The sequence below is a fragment of the Camarhynchus parvulus genome, chromosome 6 (assembly GCF_901933205.1).
Source record: "Camarhynchus parvulus chromosome 6, STF_HiC, whole genome shotgun sequence".
Classification (NCBI taxonomy): Eukaryota; Metazoa; Chordata; class Aves; order Passeriformes; family Thraupidae; genus Camarhynchus; species Camarhynchus parvulus.
In genome coordinates, this window is record NC_044576.1 from 8,766,803 (window position 1) to 8,785,327 (window position 18,525).

The following is an 18,525-nucleotide window of genomic DNA, read 5'->3' on the forward strand; positions in this document are numbered from 1 at the left end:
GGTCTTTAAAAGCAGACTACAAAAAACTAACTCACCAATATGGTGAAAAAGAACTGTATATTTAAGACAGACAGAACTCCACCTTTTAACTTCTTTGTCTTCATACAGAGATAATGTGGGAATAGCATTACAATTCACACATAAATTGGTCAAAGGCAAAAACCAGGTACCTGCACTTTTAAGTGAGCATCAGTTTTATACTGTCATTAAAGTGAAGCTGGAATCAGATGGAACAAGCTGCAAACTGGGCATGTGCAGACTCTGCCCTCTCCTGTATTTAAATGGAAGCCGCTGCTGCTGCCCTTTGCTGAGCTGATGATGGACTGAAACAATCTGAAGCTCTAGTGAGGAAGTCTGCACTGGATCTCACACCATTCCAAAGAATCCAATAACCTGCTTCACACACACAAAAGGTAAAGTGGCTGACTTAAATTCAGAGGACAGCTCTTCTTTCTTGGTTTTTGCTTAGGTTTTGTTCACCTGAATAAGCAGCCCAATCAGAAGGGGATCTGTTTTCCCTCCAAGGACACCAAGAGCACCAGAACTGTGGAGTCCCTCAGTGCATGGAATGACTCGGAAGCCAATGCCTACACTCGGATGGATCTGCTTCCTAGAGCCCCAACAGTAAGTGTTTCTGTCCTCAAAGCTGTGGCATGTAGATCTATGGCAAGGCTGGCATTTACAGGACTGTAAATGGACAGTTAAGGAGCATGTACACGTTTTATGCTGTAATGCAATAATGACATAACAAAACCTTTTAAATATTTTTTTTTCTTTTAACTATTTATTTAATGCAGAAAAGGCTGTACAGGCAGTGTTTTTCAGCAGAGTTCAATAGGCAGAACACAGGCAGGAATGTCTAATGGCAAAGTGCATCAAATATGTTGCAAACTATCAAAACAAGATGTTCTTGTACGTTAAACTGCTGTTTAGCAGTTCAAACACAATGCTCTCTTGTGTTGTTATTCAGGGCGGAAATCCCCATCATTATCATTTCTGTAATAATCTGTAAGTGCAGTGGAGTGCTTATGTAAATGTTAAAAGAGTTATGTGCAGTTACCCAAGAAAGTTTTTTGGAAGGTTTTCTCAGGTAAGTCCTATCAAAGCTCTTTCTGAGTTTTTATATACTAAAGAGAAAGACATTTTCCTTGCAAGTGTGAAAGTGAGAATCTGTTGTGATGACACTTCAGGATGGAGTTTTTTGGGTTTGCTAAAAATTTTTTCTGTCCCACCCCACACGCCTGAACCAAAGGAGTTCAGAAGCCCTCTTCCTGGCTTTGTCTCTTCAAATATTAGTAGGACTACAGGTTCTGTTCATGTGCTGTTTTTACTACGGTCTGTTTAAAATTTTATAATGAAAACACAAACCAACCTAATTTTTCAAGTTTTTTAAAATCCATTTTTTAATAAAACCTGGATATCTGCAGTATATTACAGAAAAATAAATAAGGAAGTGTCCTGAGCCAAGGCACTGGAAAAACTAAATGAGATGGATTAATGTGAAAAAGGATAGCAGAACACAGCAGGGAGGGAGAAAAGGGACTGTAGAGCGCATGGCAAAATGGAAAGGGATTCTGGGGACACAGTGATTTACGCTGGAAAATTAAAAATTGATTTTTTCCATGTTCTGCTGAACAATTTCATTAGCTGTCCCTTTCCCTAGGTCAAGTGTCTGTATCACCAAAATTTTGCATTTTAACTTGACACAAAGACTGGCTTAAGAGAGTTTCAGAAGTGAAAGCAGTGTGTGCTGCTTGTGGCTGAGATTAAATCCGGAAGACAGGATACAAAATCTGCTATCCAAATTGCTCAACAGGGCAAGCATCATCTATGGAAAGCCCTGCTGTCTACTGGAAAGAGGGCTTAGCAGTTAGCGTCACCCTGCTGAAACCATAATTGAGGGGGATTACACTCCTCTCTGTGCTGTCTGTCATCACAGGGCAAGTGCCCACAGAGGCAAGCTCAGAAATCAGAGAAAGGATCTGGAAAGGAAAATAACTGCTATCAGTTGTTTGAGGCCTCTTGTAGGTAGCCAGTACAAACACCACACGAGGAACCCCAGGAAATTACAGTGTTTCTGGTCAGATAGTTTTGCTAAATTATTGTAATTTGTTGTAATGTAAAAGGCCTAACACTATCGTTGGTTGTATAAGTCATACTGTGTAAATGAGTGGCTTCCTTACCTGCATTTGTAGGAAAATTAGGAACAAAGAAACTTGTTACATTGCCAAAGTTCACACTGAACTGCCAAAACTTGCCATGTTTTGGAACTGGGGTCTCTTCTATTGTAATATTCTTCCTGCAAAACCAGTGCCTACAGTTCGAAGTTAGATGAATTCATAAAAGCAACCACATAGCACTCGTATTTTCTTCCCCCTTTTGTTGTCCTGTTTTACACCAAATTAGATACAATCCTTCTGCCACATTCAGGCAGAAGTAGCTGAAATAATGTCTTTGACATAGTTTTTTCTGCTCCTGGCTTTAGAATTGATGTCATACAAATCAATCTGTCAGAATCAGCACTGAAATATGTTCAAGTGCCCTTATGAGGATTTCTTCTTTCCCTGTAGCTATAATTAAACCTGATCTTATACCCTTGCCATTGCAGGTCTGTGAGGAGTGGGCTAGATCAGATATTATTTACTATGAGTATTTGCTTGCATGGCCTTGCTCCTACCATCATCACTGCTAGCTTTAGTAGGACTTCCGAAATAACATCTCCAAGGGAATGGCACTTAAGTGATATGATTTTATTTCCTCACTCTGAAAAAGAACAGATGTTTTTTCTCAGTAATAGTTGAATTCTGTTCTTGGAATGTTGTCCTTTTATCACTTATACAGAAATACTTATGCTATGGGGATGTGTGTTGGACTTTCAAAAATGGTGTATTTTCAACTAGAAGCTATTCAGAAGTTAGCTGGTTTGGTTCATTTGGGTTTTTTATTTAATCAATTATGAAATGTTTCTGCTAATGTAGAAACCCAGGGAGTGTGCTTTGGTGGTTGAGGATTGCTGTGGGCAGATCTTCAGCATACAGAGCAGTCTCATCCAGAATCCCAGGCACTCCTAGGGTTCACCTCTTGCTACTGGTACATTGGTTTTAAATCCACACTGCCTGTAATAACCTCAGCCTGACCTCACAGATGTATTCAGAAGTAATGTCCACCTCTATTGTCCAAAAATACCCATTTCCAATACTGTGATCTTCAGACTTGGCTGCTGAATTCTGCTGTGAGTTATTAACTGATTAAGACACAAATGCTTCAATCAAGTGGTTTATGAAATACTTCCCAGACAGCAAAATACCTTGATTCAGGCAGAATCCAAAACCAGAACTGGTGTGGAAACCAGGCATAAGGTAGAAAGAATTTGTGGTTTAGTTTTTCTGATCCTTAATTTAGTTTTCAAAAGACTCTTGTTCAAGCTGCCAGGCTTTTGGTAATCAGCTCTTGAGGGCAGCTCAAATTGCACTGTAATTCAGAGGGAAAAATGAAGTGGCCATACTGCTAAAGGAGTAAATGCCTATTTATCCATAGAACATTTCTACTTAGTTAGAGAAGTCCAGCCCATGATGTCAGAGGACAACTGAAATTGTACTTCACAGGTACAGAAACTTTCCTGAAATTAAATCTATAGGAAGCTTACTTCTTGTTAAATACTGCATTACCTGATATCAGATGCAATGAAGCAGGTCCCTTCCTGTCTCTCTTTCTCCTTCATATCCTTATTTTTCTTTTGGGAGAGAATAGGTTGCTTTTCTTCACCAAAATTCTAAATTGACAGTAAGCATACATCCTTTGCCCTTTGCAGTGCTGATGGCATATTTATGCCCCAAAGATATTCAATAGATGGACTTTGAATTTATTCTTTTTTTGCTTGTTGTCTTTTTGCATTCTTGACCATTTTCCCTTCCAGAGAAGCACATGCCAGCTTGTTCAGAAAGTTTGGCAATATACCTATGACCTCTTATTTGCTCCACAGAAGATGACAGTGCAAGATGTTCCTCGTGCCTTTCCCACAGTGGATGTCCCAGATCATGCCCATTATACAATTGGAGTTGTCATCCTTATAGTGGGGATTACAGGAACTCTGGGTAATTTCCTGGTCTTCTATGCTTTCTGCAGGTACCTTTCTTTTGAATGTCTTTTTAAAATATTCAAATGTATGAACTTCAACTGTATCCTGTGTGCTGCAAACACAGTCCAGGAATACTGTCAGACTTCTTCACTGGCAGAGTAAAATGCACCAAGAGACACTGCTGTAGGAAAAGAGTGGCAACCTACCATTTCCCTCTGACTTCTTCCCATTTACCACAGCCATAGCAAAATTGTTAGCAAGATTGCAAAGAACCACCCAGATATTACAAGCTATAGAAATGCAGCCAAAGCAGAAATGTTACAGTGAATTTTTTTTCTACTGGCTGTGTCCGCATTGAACTGATGGGCTGGTTTGCACCTCTGTACCTCACAAATCTGTTCTATTTTAGATGTTTCCTTCCTCCTGTTTCTTATTAGTCAGTTTCTTTCTCCCCCACCCTGTTCATTAGTGGCCATGTCTCATTTTTTTCACATTTTCCAACACTTGGCTTGTTTCCTTTTAACTAAAGCCACATTCCAACTTTTCTATCTGAGGGAAATTGGATCTCTGACAACAATGTCATATGCTCACCATTCCTGTTCACCCCTCATTCTGTGTCTGATTTATCACACTGGAGCAGAGCATTGACATGATGTTCAAGCCAGTGAACTTCTACTATGTGATTGGTCTTCAAGCACAAATGTAATAAACCAAAATAACAGCAACAAATTATAGGATCATTTGACTGTGTTAACTTAGATCACTGGAGTGTAGATGGAAGTTGTCTTGGTCTCAAGCCTGTATTTATGGGCAGTAGGTTTCAGCACATTCATTCAGAGTAGAATGGCATACTTAAGTGAGAATGGCAGCGGCCTTAAGAAGAGAAAAGGCATTGGCATGCATATCAGATATGTGAGGATGAAGTACATGAGCCAGCTTAGCTCTTTGGATGGTCCCATACAGGAAATCCAGCTATGGCACTTCCACTTCAGGACACAGCTTGTCTTCATTTGAAGATGATATGAAGACAGAAAGGGATACTGATAGCTAAGTAATGAGTACATCAAAAATTCAGAAAACATTTAGGTGCTTACAAAGCAGCCTCGTGTAATGACAAACCATAAGAGACCAGCTGCCTGAAATAGAAATGTGTTCAGTGACTTTGCAGACTACAAACAAATACACACAACCCATAAGCACCTACTAATATACCTCCTTGCTCCTAAATTGACAGAAAGGGGATGGTGGTCCTAGTGCTTGATTCTGGAGCAGTGCAAAAACCCATAGTTTATTCACCTATTTTTCTATTATGCCTAAGACTGAAATTGGAAAAGGAGCTAAGTAGTTACACTGAGCCTCAAAGTGAAGAGCTCTTGGTTGAGTTTTTATGTGTACCCTTTAAAACACGGTACTTTAATATTATGAATAACAAAAGCAGGCAGAATACACTGAAGGCTGCTTATTGCTCCTTTAAAGACAGAGTCTGGGCAAGTGAAATGAGTGGCACAGAGAAGAGCTGATGTAAAGCAAAGGGCTTGATGTGGTTCATAGTGAGTTTGCTTAAACCCTGTATTAGGAAGCCACTGTTGATCTTATCAGCAGTGGAAAATGAATGCCCCTTCTCCTGCTTAACACAGCCCAGATCCAGACATCCATATTGTACACCAACTCTAACTTCCTGCTAATTGTGGGCATGCAGTGCACTGGTTAGATTATTTAAAGAACAGTGTGATTTATCCCCATCACTGAGCTGGTTATCAAAGCAATCCTGTAAAATGCAAAGGGTGTAAAACTGGGCCTTGCTTGTGTTCCCTCATGAGAGAAACAAGAAGCACTCTGCTTTAGCTTACCATGGAGTGTTTCTTGGGATTTGTGAGCTCACAGGAAGGAGTAACAGCATAATTAACAGTGCAGCACTGTTTAGCAACATTTCTTCTGATCTCTGTAGGAGTAGGAGCCTTCAGACTCCAGCCAACATACTCATCATCAATCTAGCTATTAGTGACTTCCTGATGTCCATTACACAGTCTCCAGTTTTTTTCACCAGCAGCCTCTACAAACACTGGATTTTTGGTGAGAAAGGTTTGTATATATTCTTTCTAAAATTTCACTATGTTTGTTCTTACCATAGTGGCAGTTCATCTATCTACCCTCAGGTACTCTTGCAATATTGAGAACATTGAGAACATTTCCCAACGTTGTTTCAGTGTTGACACAAACATTTCTTTGAATATTTGTGTCTGTGTGTAATAAATACACTGCTATCAGGAGAGGAAAATTACATTAATGAGACAGATGCAAAGGCATCACTGGCAACATGAGGCACACCACTAATCTTCTTGCCAGTGTTCTTCCCCAGTCACCTCATGACTTAGTTACTGACAAAGAAGCACTCCCCCTCAGCACACCAGCTTAAAAGCCCTTTTAAATAACCTGCTCTGGGACTCACACCTGGCATGCTGAGGCAAGAAAGCCTGGAAAATCTGATTTTTCACAACAAAAGTTTTACACTTTCTGTGTAGTAAGAAAATGTGGAATGAGGGTGCTTTCATTCTTCCAATATAACTGTTGTAAGAGGAAGACTAGTCTTAGCCTCTTGAACAGGTACTGACAGAAAGGAAACTCACAGAAGTAAAATTGCTATTTTGATCTCTGATGACCAAAAGCATATTTTTATTTTACTTCCATTAAGTGCTCATTTGCATATAGGCTAAAGCTAATCCAAACCACTGCTTTTAATCATTAGGTTGTTTGAACAATTAAAATCACTCATTCATGTATTCATAGTCTGAATATTTACTTCAGCTAAATTACTCATTAATGTATTCATATTTACATCAGCTTTGCTGCCCTTGAGATATGAACAGTACCAAAGAAACTATATCACATTGTTAAGCAAAACAGCTGCTCTATGGGACCTGCAGTAAAACTGGAGTTAAATGAGATACTAATGGACTGCTGAAATTATCCTACTAGAATCACCAGAAATCAATGAGTGAAAATACATTAAGTATCACTGTCTCCAGCAATTGAAGCAAACAAAGTCTGTGAAGTTTATCTCTATGGATAATGCAATTAGCAAGACAGGCAGCAGCTTTGAAGTAGCATTATAACTGCAGGAAAATTCACCTTTCACTGCTTTACAAATTCCAGAAGACATTAGTTCATAAGAAACACAGACTTGAACTCTCCTAGAAATAATTAGCATGGGTAGATTAATTTCACTGGTACTTCTGTCATCTTCATTGCAAGGCTGTGAGCTGTATGCCTTCTGCGGAGCTCTTTTTGGCATTACATCTATGATCACTTTGATGGTGATTGCCTTGGACAGATATTTTGTCATCACTAAACCTCTGGCTTCTGTTGGAGTGACGTCAAAGAAGAAGGCCCTAATAGTCCTGGTAGGAGTCTGGCTGTACTCTTTGGCTTGGAGTCTCCCACCCTTCTTTGGATGGAGTAAGTGAACTGGAATAAAACTTTTTTGCCCTAGTGTTGGATTAAAGACCAGTTAAAGGTGCAGAAGAGGGTTGAACTAATAGCTCACATATGAGGCTTGAGTAGACCAATTTGAAAAAAGAGACTAAAATACATGTTGAAACTGAAAGTCTCTAATGAAAAGAAAAGAATGCAGTGGGCATTACAGCATATTATATGACAGTGGCACTTTTCCTTAAGCACACTACTTGCTCCATAAAGGACAGCAGATAAATTCATGGCCAAAAATTTATGAAGAATGTGCCTGCTCATTATCCCATGTCTACTTCCATTGAATCAAATTTAACAATAAATAAGTTAAATAAATTTATTTGTGTTATTTCTGCTGAGTTTTCTGTCTAAGACACCAGTGTCAATCTAATTCTTTTCATTCACATAAAAGAATCAGAGCATTTGTGCCAGGAGATCTTCAGTAAGTCTTGACTGTGTTCTGGATGGACAAATTGCTCTTGGTGTTGCCCACATTCTCCATTCACTCAGTGGTGTTGTCACTGGCTTCCAATAAGCATGGCATTTAGTAGTAACTAAAATGCTTTTGTAAATGTGGATTTTACACATGGAAATTGGAGCATTCATACAGCCCCTTGATCATTGGAATTCATGACAAAGTGAGTGTCTGTTATTCTTCCTTACTGCAATCTGCCTCACTACCATTAAGTATATTTCCTGAGAGTCACCAGTTGCAGTCACTAAGTTAAAATGAACTCATCATTCAAAACCCCAGCCCACCATTATGCTTCCTAATTCCAGAAGAGTCTGCCAACTGAGGTGAGAACATAGACACGGTTGACTAGTAAAAGATGCAACAGCCAACTCAGGTACTGAGCAGAATTTCAGCAGAGTTTTGTTATTGTCATATTATTACCATTCTGGTCCCCCTAAACATGAAGCATGCTTAAGCAGGCAAACTGCAATACTGACAGAAGCAGTCTTTAGTTGAGTGAGGAGCTGTTAGAATAACAAAATGACAATATAGCCTTAGATTATAGATTTTCAGTTGAAGAAGGTGGAATAATTGCTTGAAGGGTGTTATTATCTTGTAATTAGATTGTAATAGTACCCACAGTATGAACTCTCACACTGTAATTAGATGCATTTGAGAACATCTGGTGCAATATTTTTAAGAGCAGAACAGAAAATATCAGCGTAAACAGTTAAAATTAAAATTCCAAAGTAAAAAAATTCCAAAGTTGCTATTGCCAATTTATTTACTTAACAGTTTGAAACAGTTCCTTTAAAGATAATACATTTTATTTCAGGCAAAACATTAGGTATGTTTTGGAGTGGGTTTTTTTTGTTTGTTTGTTTGGGGGTTTTTCAGTGTTTTTGTTGTTTTTTTTACTTCTCAGCTTTACTTCATGACAAAATTATTTGGTCTACACAACAAATTTTTCTCTTTTGCCCAGTAAATTTCTCATATCTGCACATGCTTAGAAAAATGATACCTAGAGCAATTGGTTTGACTGCTTTGGAAGAAAGCAATTTGACAGGAAATGGAGATATTTAAAAACAATACAGGTCTGGTTCCATACCCAAATAAGTATTTGAAGAGATTCCATTTGACTATAATGAGTTTTAAACAATATTCAAGACTGAAGCAAAATTACTCAGTTTTCTGAAGCCTCAGACTGCTAAGCATAAATATAATAGGGAAACAAAAGAAAATATAAAAGTTCTTTACATGAAGAATTGTTTATCCTTTTAAACTCTTTTTTCCCTTTCAGAGAATAGGACTAAATCCAATGTTTTTCTGAGTATCTTCTCTAACTTCTGCACTCAGAATAACATTCACTTCATGGTTTATACCTTCTCCTGTCTTCCCTTCTAGGTGCTTATGTTCCTGAGGGTTTGCTGACTTCCTGTTCCTGGGACTACATGACTTTCACACCATCAGTCCGTGCCTACACGATGCTGCTTTTCTGTTTTGTCTTTTTCATTCCTTTGATTGCTATCATATACAGCTATGTCTCTATCTTTGAGGCTATCAAGAAGGCCAACAAGTAAGTAGCCAACAGTCCTACATTTTTATCCTTGTGCTTAAGTGACTGTTTGTTTTCTTAAAACAAAGAAAAAAAGAACAGAAGAAAACTGGGACACGTTTCTCACATTTATTTTGTAAGTACAACTGAAAGAGTAAACCAAACGAGAATTCTGTCAATAGTCAGTATGGTAGGACATAATTCTTAGAAGGACCATTCCTGAATTTAGGCCTGAGCTTATCAGTGTATTATCTAATGACATGGAAAAGGATACAGAAATTAACCAACCAGAATAAAAACAAAAGGGACCTCAGAAACACCTAATGACAGTGTATCAATAACTATTTCATAGAAAAATAGATGGAATTTAACTATAAACTTAAATAAAAAAGGAGATTAAAGATTCAATAGCAGGGCTCTGAAACAAAAAGTTATTGCTATTGCTTTAAATATAAAGGGCAGCCTGCCACTCCATGTGCCATCTGCGGGTACCAGTCTCATAGATCCCAGTAGATCTGGTCTAACTCAGAAGTTCAAAGTGACAGCAAGGTAGGAAAACAGACCCAGGGAAGCAAAGACTCCTCTAAGTGTCTTTAACTCAGCATTATTCAATTGGCTTGAATAGCTGCTTTATGTGGAAAATATTTTGGTACCTTTCTGCTATTTTTTTTTCACTGAAGCACATGTGGATTTTGCCATTGATTAGTGCAACAGAAGTACATCGAATTGGGAAGCAGGGGTCACGAACTTGCATTAATGTGCAATAAAAGTGCATGAGTTTTAGCCTAAAGTAGCAGAAGAGTAGTTGATGTCCCACTTCATGAAGCTATTTGCTCACTTCCCTACCTTTGTTTTTTGCTGTTGTATGTTTATTTTCCCTAGATCTATTCAGACATTTGGATGCAAACGTGGAAATAGAGAGTTCCAGAAACAGTATCAGAGGATGAAAAATGAGTGGAAGATGGCCAAAATTGCACTGATCGTCATCTTGTTTTTTGTCATTTCCTGGTCACCATACTCTGTTGTTGCTCTGGTAGCTTTTGCTGGGTAATTATAAATGTATCAGCAAAGCAATATTCAGTGAAAGCAAAAGATGTGGAACTGTAAAGGACAGATGAAAGTCAAAACTACTTGTCACGTTTGACCTCTGAAGCATGTCCAAAACATTCAAATATTTAGGAGTGATATTTAACCAATGGGGCACATGCTGACTGATTTTTTTCTTAGTTTGACCTTAAGAAAATTTAAAAAAAAGAAAAAGAGAGAAAGAAAACAAGAATACTATTACTGGCAATATAAACTGCCATGCTGAAGATTTCCGAATGCATTCTCTATGCTAGGATATTTGAACTATCAGAACTTTATTTAGCACCAAAATGCTAAATAAAGCACTCCAAAAAGATCCTCCCAGGGGTTGATTCTCTTTTTTTTCTCTACGTCTTTAATCTATAAAGATATATTCATTTTTTTGTGTTACATCAAACTGCTAAAATTCCTTACATGTATAAGCAAGTTCAAAATTAGTACATAAACATGTTAGCTTTTTGATGCTGGATATAAAAGATCATAAACATATATCATCAAAGCATGTTCTTCATCTGTTTAATTGTCAGCATTTTATACAGACATTTCAATGGAAGCATGACAGTATTAAAACATGTAGCTTGACCCCAGATAGTTGATACTAGGCAAAGTAATGGACTGGGAATCCATTTGCCTTTGCTCTACGTGGTTATTTCTCCCACCTTAAGATGTGAATCTTCCTGTGCTTCAGTTTAGCCTCTCTAAAATGTGTGTGAGTATCTCTTTTCGGAAGGCTTGTCACCTGCAAAACCTCACCTGGACGATTCCTATGACAGTACAAAACACTTCTCTTATTATTTTTCAAGGTGTTTCTAAAATTGACACACAGCTCAAATTTACTTACTATGGAGCATTTAGGGAGACAAGGGTGATTTTTGTTACACACCCAAGAAAGAGGCCACTGCAGGGTTTCGTCTCAACTGCTTAGAAAGGCAGTTTCCTAAACACAGCACTTCTAAAATCTTAGGTTTAAGAAGAAAAAAAATACAGAGGGAAGTGGATCCTCTCCCTTTGTATGCAGACAGATGATTCCCAGCTGCAACGAACATTTTCTACATGAAGGTAAACATGTTCCTCACTCAGGAACAGGAATCCTTCACATGTGTCCTAGTGTCCCATTTCCTGTCAGAGGTACTGGACATCTTCCACTGGTGACTTGTGACCAGTTAGACACAGAGGAGAAGCAAGGAGACACAGAAAATAAGCATAGCTACCTTGCAGTACTGTAAGAGACCTAAAAGAAAATCAATAGGGGATGCTTTAAGCTGACCACTATGTAGAACTGTTGCGCTGTCACGCACGATTCAGCATCTACCTTAGGAGCATCAAGTACCTGCTGATCTAGATTTCTGCTCCATGTCTCACACTCTGAAAAATCTGAACAAATGAACAGTTTTATAATTCTGCAGTATGTTAGAAATTAGCATTTTTGAATTTTCCTTATAAAGACATCTGGAGAGCAACATAGCTTCATTCAGATTTTTTCCATTTCTGGGCTATTTCTTTTATGCAATCCTACTGGGATTTTTCAGGTTAATAACCAAGCCTGGATGTCTTCTGTGAAATTTTATTGCAAGGGACTCAGATAAAATCTTGCTACATGCCACATATGGGAGGCAGACATGGAGTCTGTGGCTATAGTCTTGGACTAAAGACTACTCATCTGACAGAGCAACAACATATGAAAAATGAAGGAAGAACCTTAATTCCTTTAGAAAATATTTTGAATAGGGAAAAGCGAGCTAGCACAGTCATGCTCACTAATACTTTTGGTCTACAGGTTGCATTTGCTGGGAATTATTAGTTTAAACACAGGAATTATTAGCTTAAACAGAAGGCTTTGCCACTGTTTGATTCTGTTAGCTGAACTCTCCATCAGCCTTACCAAAGCATTGTCTCAGCTCAGGGTCAAAATCTTCATTCCAGTAAGGTCACACGGTATGTTATCCAGAATATGTGAAGATTTATACCTCTAACCCATGTTTTTAAAGAATGAGCAGGAGAAACCGTGTTAAATATTGCACATAGAGAACATCCTTATCCTTATCAGGGAAAAGCCTTAAGAGGGGAAATGGCATCTCAGCAGGCAGCTGACAAAATGGTTCTTATACTGCAATTGGCAAACCATTTCCACCTCATCACAGAGCATATATATTCCCATAGTATGATGAGAAACTTCCTCACCAAGATGGTAAGGTCTTTTAAAAGGCTGACATTGTCCCTGGGTTAAACAACATGGGAATCCTTCATAGTAGTGAAGTACTGCCAGAGAAGCCCCCAGAAATCCAATTAGACTGATGTTGATCTTTACAGGCTAATGATGTAGAACTTCTTCTCTCACTGTTTTGGTACAGAACACCTCTTTAACTCTCTTTAGAGCCTTAAAGCCTATCTTGCCACTGTATAACTTCATAGACAATGCAGAACTCAGTAGTAAATATATGATGTGTTTGCATTACTCTAGGTATTCCCATGTCCTAACACCTTTCATGAACTCCATACCAGCTGTGATTGCCAAAGCTTCTGTCATCCATAACCCCATCATTTATGCCATCACTCACCCCAAATACAGGTAAGTTCGCTCTTACAAGCTATGTTTATATAGCAAAGAAAATCTGAGAGTAAATTTGTCACTTTTAGGTCTAGTACCCAAATTCTCCTTCACCTGCTCATTTTAACTCTGTAGGAGAGCCTTGCCCTCCCCAGGAACACTCCTCGGTGCCATAGAAATGTCAGTGGAATTTGTACTTGGAACAAACTCCTGAGCAGATGGTAGTTGGAGATGTTTATGGATACTGATCTGTATTTACCTATTGCATGATAAAAGATGGAAACCTTTCCATCTCAAAGGAAAAAGCACCACAAATTTTTAACTGTCTTCGTGAGAGGCAGACATTGGGCAGAGTTGCAAATAGCACTTTGTTACATTAGCCAGGCCAGTGAGAGAGGCAATACAGTGAGCCAAACCACCTCTTCCCTATTTTGTGAATCCTCCTCATGTTTCTCAAGGCTTTCATATTTCAGGTAGTATTTCCTCTGACAGGTAAAATGAAGGGTCATTGCCACTCCAAGTTCAGATGCAGGCAGTGAGATTTGACAGATGGTAGTAATGCCAGAGATAGGCTGTTGTTTCACCACCTACAAAGACCTACTGAGGAACTGAACAGAGAAGAGGTGGGCAGGAACGTCTTCAAGGGGAAGGAAGAGGAAAGCTAGGCCAGAGTTTCCTAATACTGCACATGAGCAAAGTAATACAGTAATATAAATGCACATTCTGTATAACTCTACAGATAGCCAGCAAACAGATGTATAAGAGAAGCTAGAATAGCTGCTTAGGGGAAGATTAAAATAATTCATTATGTAGTACTTCTGCGAGGTTCAGTTTAAAGGGACAGAATTTTATTTTTGCCCTGATTAAGCTGAAAGCAGATAAAACATTGTTTTAATAGCTCTCTTCAGTTCCAAAGTTATATTTTAATGCCCTTATCCCTGCCAAGCAATAAATTTGAGTTCTGCAAAACACTGTGAATAAGTGATCTTGCAGGGTGATTGTATATGAGATATCTGATATCTGGAAAACTCTTTTTGTACCCAGTAATTTTCCAGTCCATGCAGCATTAGTTCATTTCTCTGAATAAACACATTGTTTATGATGATTGAATTTTTGTGCGAACAGAAAAAAAAATCTGACTGGTTCTACCTCTTATCCATTAGAAGAGCCATTGCAACATATGTTCCTTGCCTTGGACCCCTACTGAGAGTTTCTCCTAAAGACTCACGGTCCTCCAGCAGTTACCACTCCTCCAGACGAGCGACCGTAACCAGCCAGTCTTCTGAGATAAGTGGGCTGCAGAAAGGAAAAAGGAGACTGTCTTCTCTCTCTGACAGTGAATCAGTAAGGGAGACACTTCCCATACACCCATTTTTAATTGAAAAGCAATTCATCTTCATATAGAGTCCTTTCAAGTGGTAGATGCTTTACATGAAGTGAATTACGGTGCTTGTTATAAAAGCTCCAGAGAAAGTGGAGGGACAAAGCAAAATTAAAGACAGAAGGCTAAGTGTAAAAGCAGGATGTAGATAATTTTCTTCTTGATGTTTGGTGACACTGCAGGAAGAGTGGAAAAATAGAACAGGAATTTTAGAAAGTAAAGTGTTACTGATAGGTAAGGCTTTATAAAGCCTTACTTATAAGTACCAATAAAGGTAGCATAGAGTTCAGTAGAAAGTCTGATCATGCTTTTAAGTTGTGCTTGTCTCACCACAGATCTGCAGTCTGGATGCTGAAAAAAGAAACTGCTAGTCAGAAAATAGTTCTCTAGTGAAAGCAAGGTTGTAATGAAATAGATAATGCTTTCTGAAGATGGGATGTATTTGGAAACATATTAATCATCAGATTTAGACAAATCAGTAAATCCATTACAGAGTCTTTCTCACAGAAGACCTCAACAGCTTGCTGCTGCCAATCTAAGTGGAAACAAATGTTTTACACAGCAGCTGAAAACAGGGCAAGTATTTGGCATCCAGGTTCCCTTCTGTAACTCAAAGTTATATTGCTAACTAAATAGGCATATCAGTTTGTTCATTGCAGTAATTTCAAACTAAATTTCTAAATAACTGAAAAGAAAAAAATTTCTTGACAATTCTTTTTCACAGTCAGGATAATAATTGTATCTAGTCCAGCCAAGCACTGAATTCTGACAGCTGTTTTTAACAATGACATTTCAATTTCTTTGCCCTCTCTGTTCTTTTGACTTCTCAGTCCAATCAAGATGAAATACTTCTGGCTGGTAGCCTCCAGTCAGGTGGATGGTTTTAAAACTGGCTAATAGAAAAGGAACATCTTTATATTGCATAGCTTACACTGCAAATCTTGATTGTTAAAAAAACAACAGACTCCCTCAATGACATGGTTTTGTTTTCCCATTAATTGGAACAAAGTTTATAAACCCAGGACTCCTTACTGAAACAAACTATTTCTAAAGCACTGATTCTGCACTTCTGAGACATTTCTTTCTATTTATTTCTGCTTCCACCCAAGCCACTTTGGAAACTTTGGCCCCAATTCCTCCAAACACCTGTGCTTCCTAAGTGGGTAGTACTGTGGAAACACTGTCTCCTTGGAGCTATAAGAGGCATCAGAGAAGTTTCAACAATAGATTGTAACAAAACACTATTTTCTTTCAAATTTTGCAGTGCATCCTCTGGAGGAAAAAAAAAGTAAGCTGATTTTAGATGCAAAAGAGTTTATAGTTTTATTTGTACTTATAAGCAGACATTTTATGAAATTATATATGGCAGAACTTTTTGAAATGTCTTTTATACAATGCCTGTTTCTTTTATGATTTCTGTCTAGGTTTGTCTGGGGCAAACTGGATGAAAGTCTAAAGGACCTAGAGTGAATGTTTTTGCTGTATTAATTTTAGGGCTGTACTGAAACAGAAACTGATACTCCCAGTATGTTCTCCAGACTTGCCAGAAGACAAATTTCCTACAAAACAGATAAAGACACAACTCAGACTAGTGACATAAGAGCCAAACTGACAAGCCAGGATTCTGGGAATTGTGGGAAGGTAATAGACTGTGTAATACCTAAATTCTCTAACAAATGACAAGTTAACAAATCTGCACATTGTACCATAATTAATCATGAAGGTTCCTGCCAAGAAGATGTGGATAACCTATGAGTTAACACAATGAGTAATGACTTACAGGCTGTAAAAGGTCATCAGCTTTTTATTCCCACCCTGGTTCATTATTCAGCTGTCTTCATTGCATTTCTGCTGCTGTTTTAGAGAACTTAAAATCTGAATGGAGAGTTGTCTCATGTTTGGTTTTAAGTGTGTATTTAGAAATATTTGTCTTTTGCTGTCCAAATTACTTGATTGATCTTGGTTATCCCACCATTTGTTACCAAATGAACAAATATGGTAAGATGTAAAAAAGAGGGCTATCTTTAATATATCACTGCTTTTCAGTCAGTCCTTTGCTGTCCTCTTTTTTCCCCTATGCATTTTGCATATGTCTTATATTGTGACATACCTTTATGCCATTTACATCTGTTTTATCTGTGTTCATTTTTCAGACAGCTGTAGATGCTGATGACATATTGATGGTGGAATTGAATGCCACAGAGTACATGGCTACACCTACTGTAAGAACTATTATTTTAATATTTGGCAACAAAAACTAATGACAATCCCAGTCCCTGAGCGCAAATTAAGTTGGTTTTGAGATGCAAAAATTACCCAATATTCCCAGAATAATGCAGAAAACATGACCACAAAGGTAGACCACTGCTAAAACTGAGCAGAAGTTGAACATAGGTATTACAGGATTCTTCCAAAGTTCAGCTTCTTCAAGGAATCTGAATATTTTCTTGAATTAATAAGTCCTATAATGAGGTCTGTGATTTCCTTAGTGGAGTATGGAAGCATTAACTTTGTGCCATCTTTATATTAATGGTGTATATGCTAAGCTGAGACAGCCATTCTGATGGCTCATACCTCTGAGACAGCCTTAGTCCTGTGGCAAGAACTGCTGTACAAAGTGATGTTGTTAACTATTTAATGTTCTCTGTTTTGGGTTGCAGCAAACATCTAAAACATGCAGCTTGGAGGAAATCAAGGTCAGTTTTTGAAATATGCCATGTCACCTATTCAGTAGGATGTTGTATGTTGTATTAGTGTCTGTTTCTTCTTCATCTAACACAGCTACAGCATATGGGTAAAAATATCTGACATCTCTCACGAGTCAACTTGCCTTAATTCTCAGCAGACATGGGAATAAAAGCAAAGAGCTGACAGATGAAAACAAGGCAGCACTAACCCCAGTGTAATACAATCACCTTAAATTTTCTCTTTATTATTAGCAATGATCCATATGAGCTATTGTGAGCCTCATCCTAACTGATTTTTTTGGTACTGTGCAAGTGACAGCTAATGCTGCTTATTGTCAAAAAATGCTAGTTAATCTTTCCCTCAATTTTTACCTCATTATGTAGTTTGCTTCCCCCTTCAAATTATCCATGCTGTTAACACTATGTATAACATTACTGCTTGCCCAATGACCCTAAATAGTCCCTCTTTATGGAGAAACTCTGTACCCAATTGAATTCATAGGCTGTCTGAGCATATTCACAGTATTTCTGTTCATAGTTAAATGTGCTGTCATGAGCCTGGTCTTTCTTCAAAGTAGACCAGCGCTTAAGTAGCAAATGCAAAGTATTTAATCCTTTAGTACATTAGCTTGTTTAACAGGTGTGGGGGTTTTTTTGTAAGTCATTAATGAAATATTAAAAAAAATGTTCAGATCTACTTTTCCCTCCATCATTTAAGTTTGCTTTTCAGTCAGCCATGGGGACTAGCAAGGTGCTAAATATATGTCATTTTTAATAGATGATTCAATGGGATCTCTTTGTAGATGCTTGTGTTGTCCATTTCTTGTAAATCTTTGCATCCTTTAGAAAAGTGAGAGCCTGAACAGTATTGGAAAAAGAAAAGGAGAGTCGCACCAGGGACCATCTTCAGCCAAGATACCCAGTATTACAATAACATGCAGCAGTGTCCAAGGAGTAGAGCTGCCTTCTAGATACAACTCTGGTTTCCTGTACCCTAAATCCAGCAGTCACAAGCAGAACAAGAAGTCCAGCAGTTGAGTGGCGCAAGCCAGAGTATCACCATAGCCAACAGCTCTGGAACAGCTGTGGACTGGCTGAATCCAGAATACCTTCCTAGATTGGTCTGAAATGCTCCTACAAAGACACAGCACAAAACAAGCAAGGATAAAAACATGAGGAGTCATCTTTTCAGCATCAGAACTCTCTCCAGTGGATCAGATCTTGATCTGAGTCACAATGTAATTTTAATATTTCTTCTTTATGCAGCTCAT

At 38.2% G+C, this 18,525-nt stretch overlaps 1 protein-coding gene across 1 annotated transcript; it reads left to right on the forward strand.

The window, feature by feature from the left end:
• The first annotated feature begins 597 nt into the window (after nt 1-597).
• OPN4 (opsin 4) lies at nt 598-18,292 on the forward strand. The gene is made up of 12 exons (XM_030951322.1): nt 598-624; nt 3,983-4,125; nt 6,027-6,160; nt 7,331-7,534; nt 9,402-9,573; nt 10,435-10,599; nt 13,100-13,207; nt 14,350-14,530; nt 16,062-16,208; nt 16,721-16,789; nt 17,228-17,263; nt 18,101-18,292. The coding sequence occupies exons 1-12, from the start codon at nt 598-600 to the stop codon at nt 18,290-18,292; spliced, it is 1,578 nt and encodes a 525-aa protein (XP_030807182.1).
• The last annotated feature ends 233 nt before the right edge of the window (nt 18,293-18,525 follow it).

What these genes read in the sequence shown, in the direction of transcription:
- OPN4 (XM_030951322.1), top strand. Translation starts at nt 598, where the DNA reads ATGGATCTGCTTCCTAGAGCCCCAACA. An exon ending in GCTATCAAGAAGGCCAACAA is followed by an intron (nt 9,574 to 10,434) that starts GTAAGTAGCCAA and finishes TATTTTCCCTAG; the next exon opens with ATCTATTCAGACATTTGGAT. An exon ending in ATCACTCACCCCAAATACAG is followed by an intron (nt 13,208 to 14,349) that starts GTAAGTTCGCTC and finishes CTTATCCATTAG; the next exon opens with AAGAGCCATTGCAACATATG.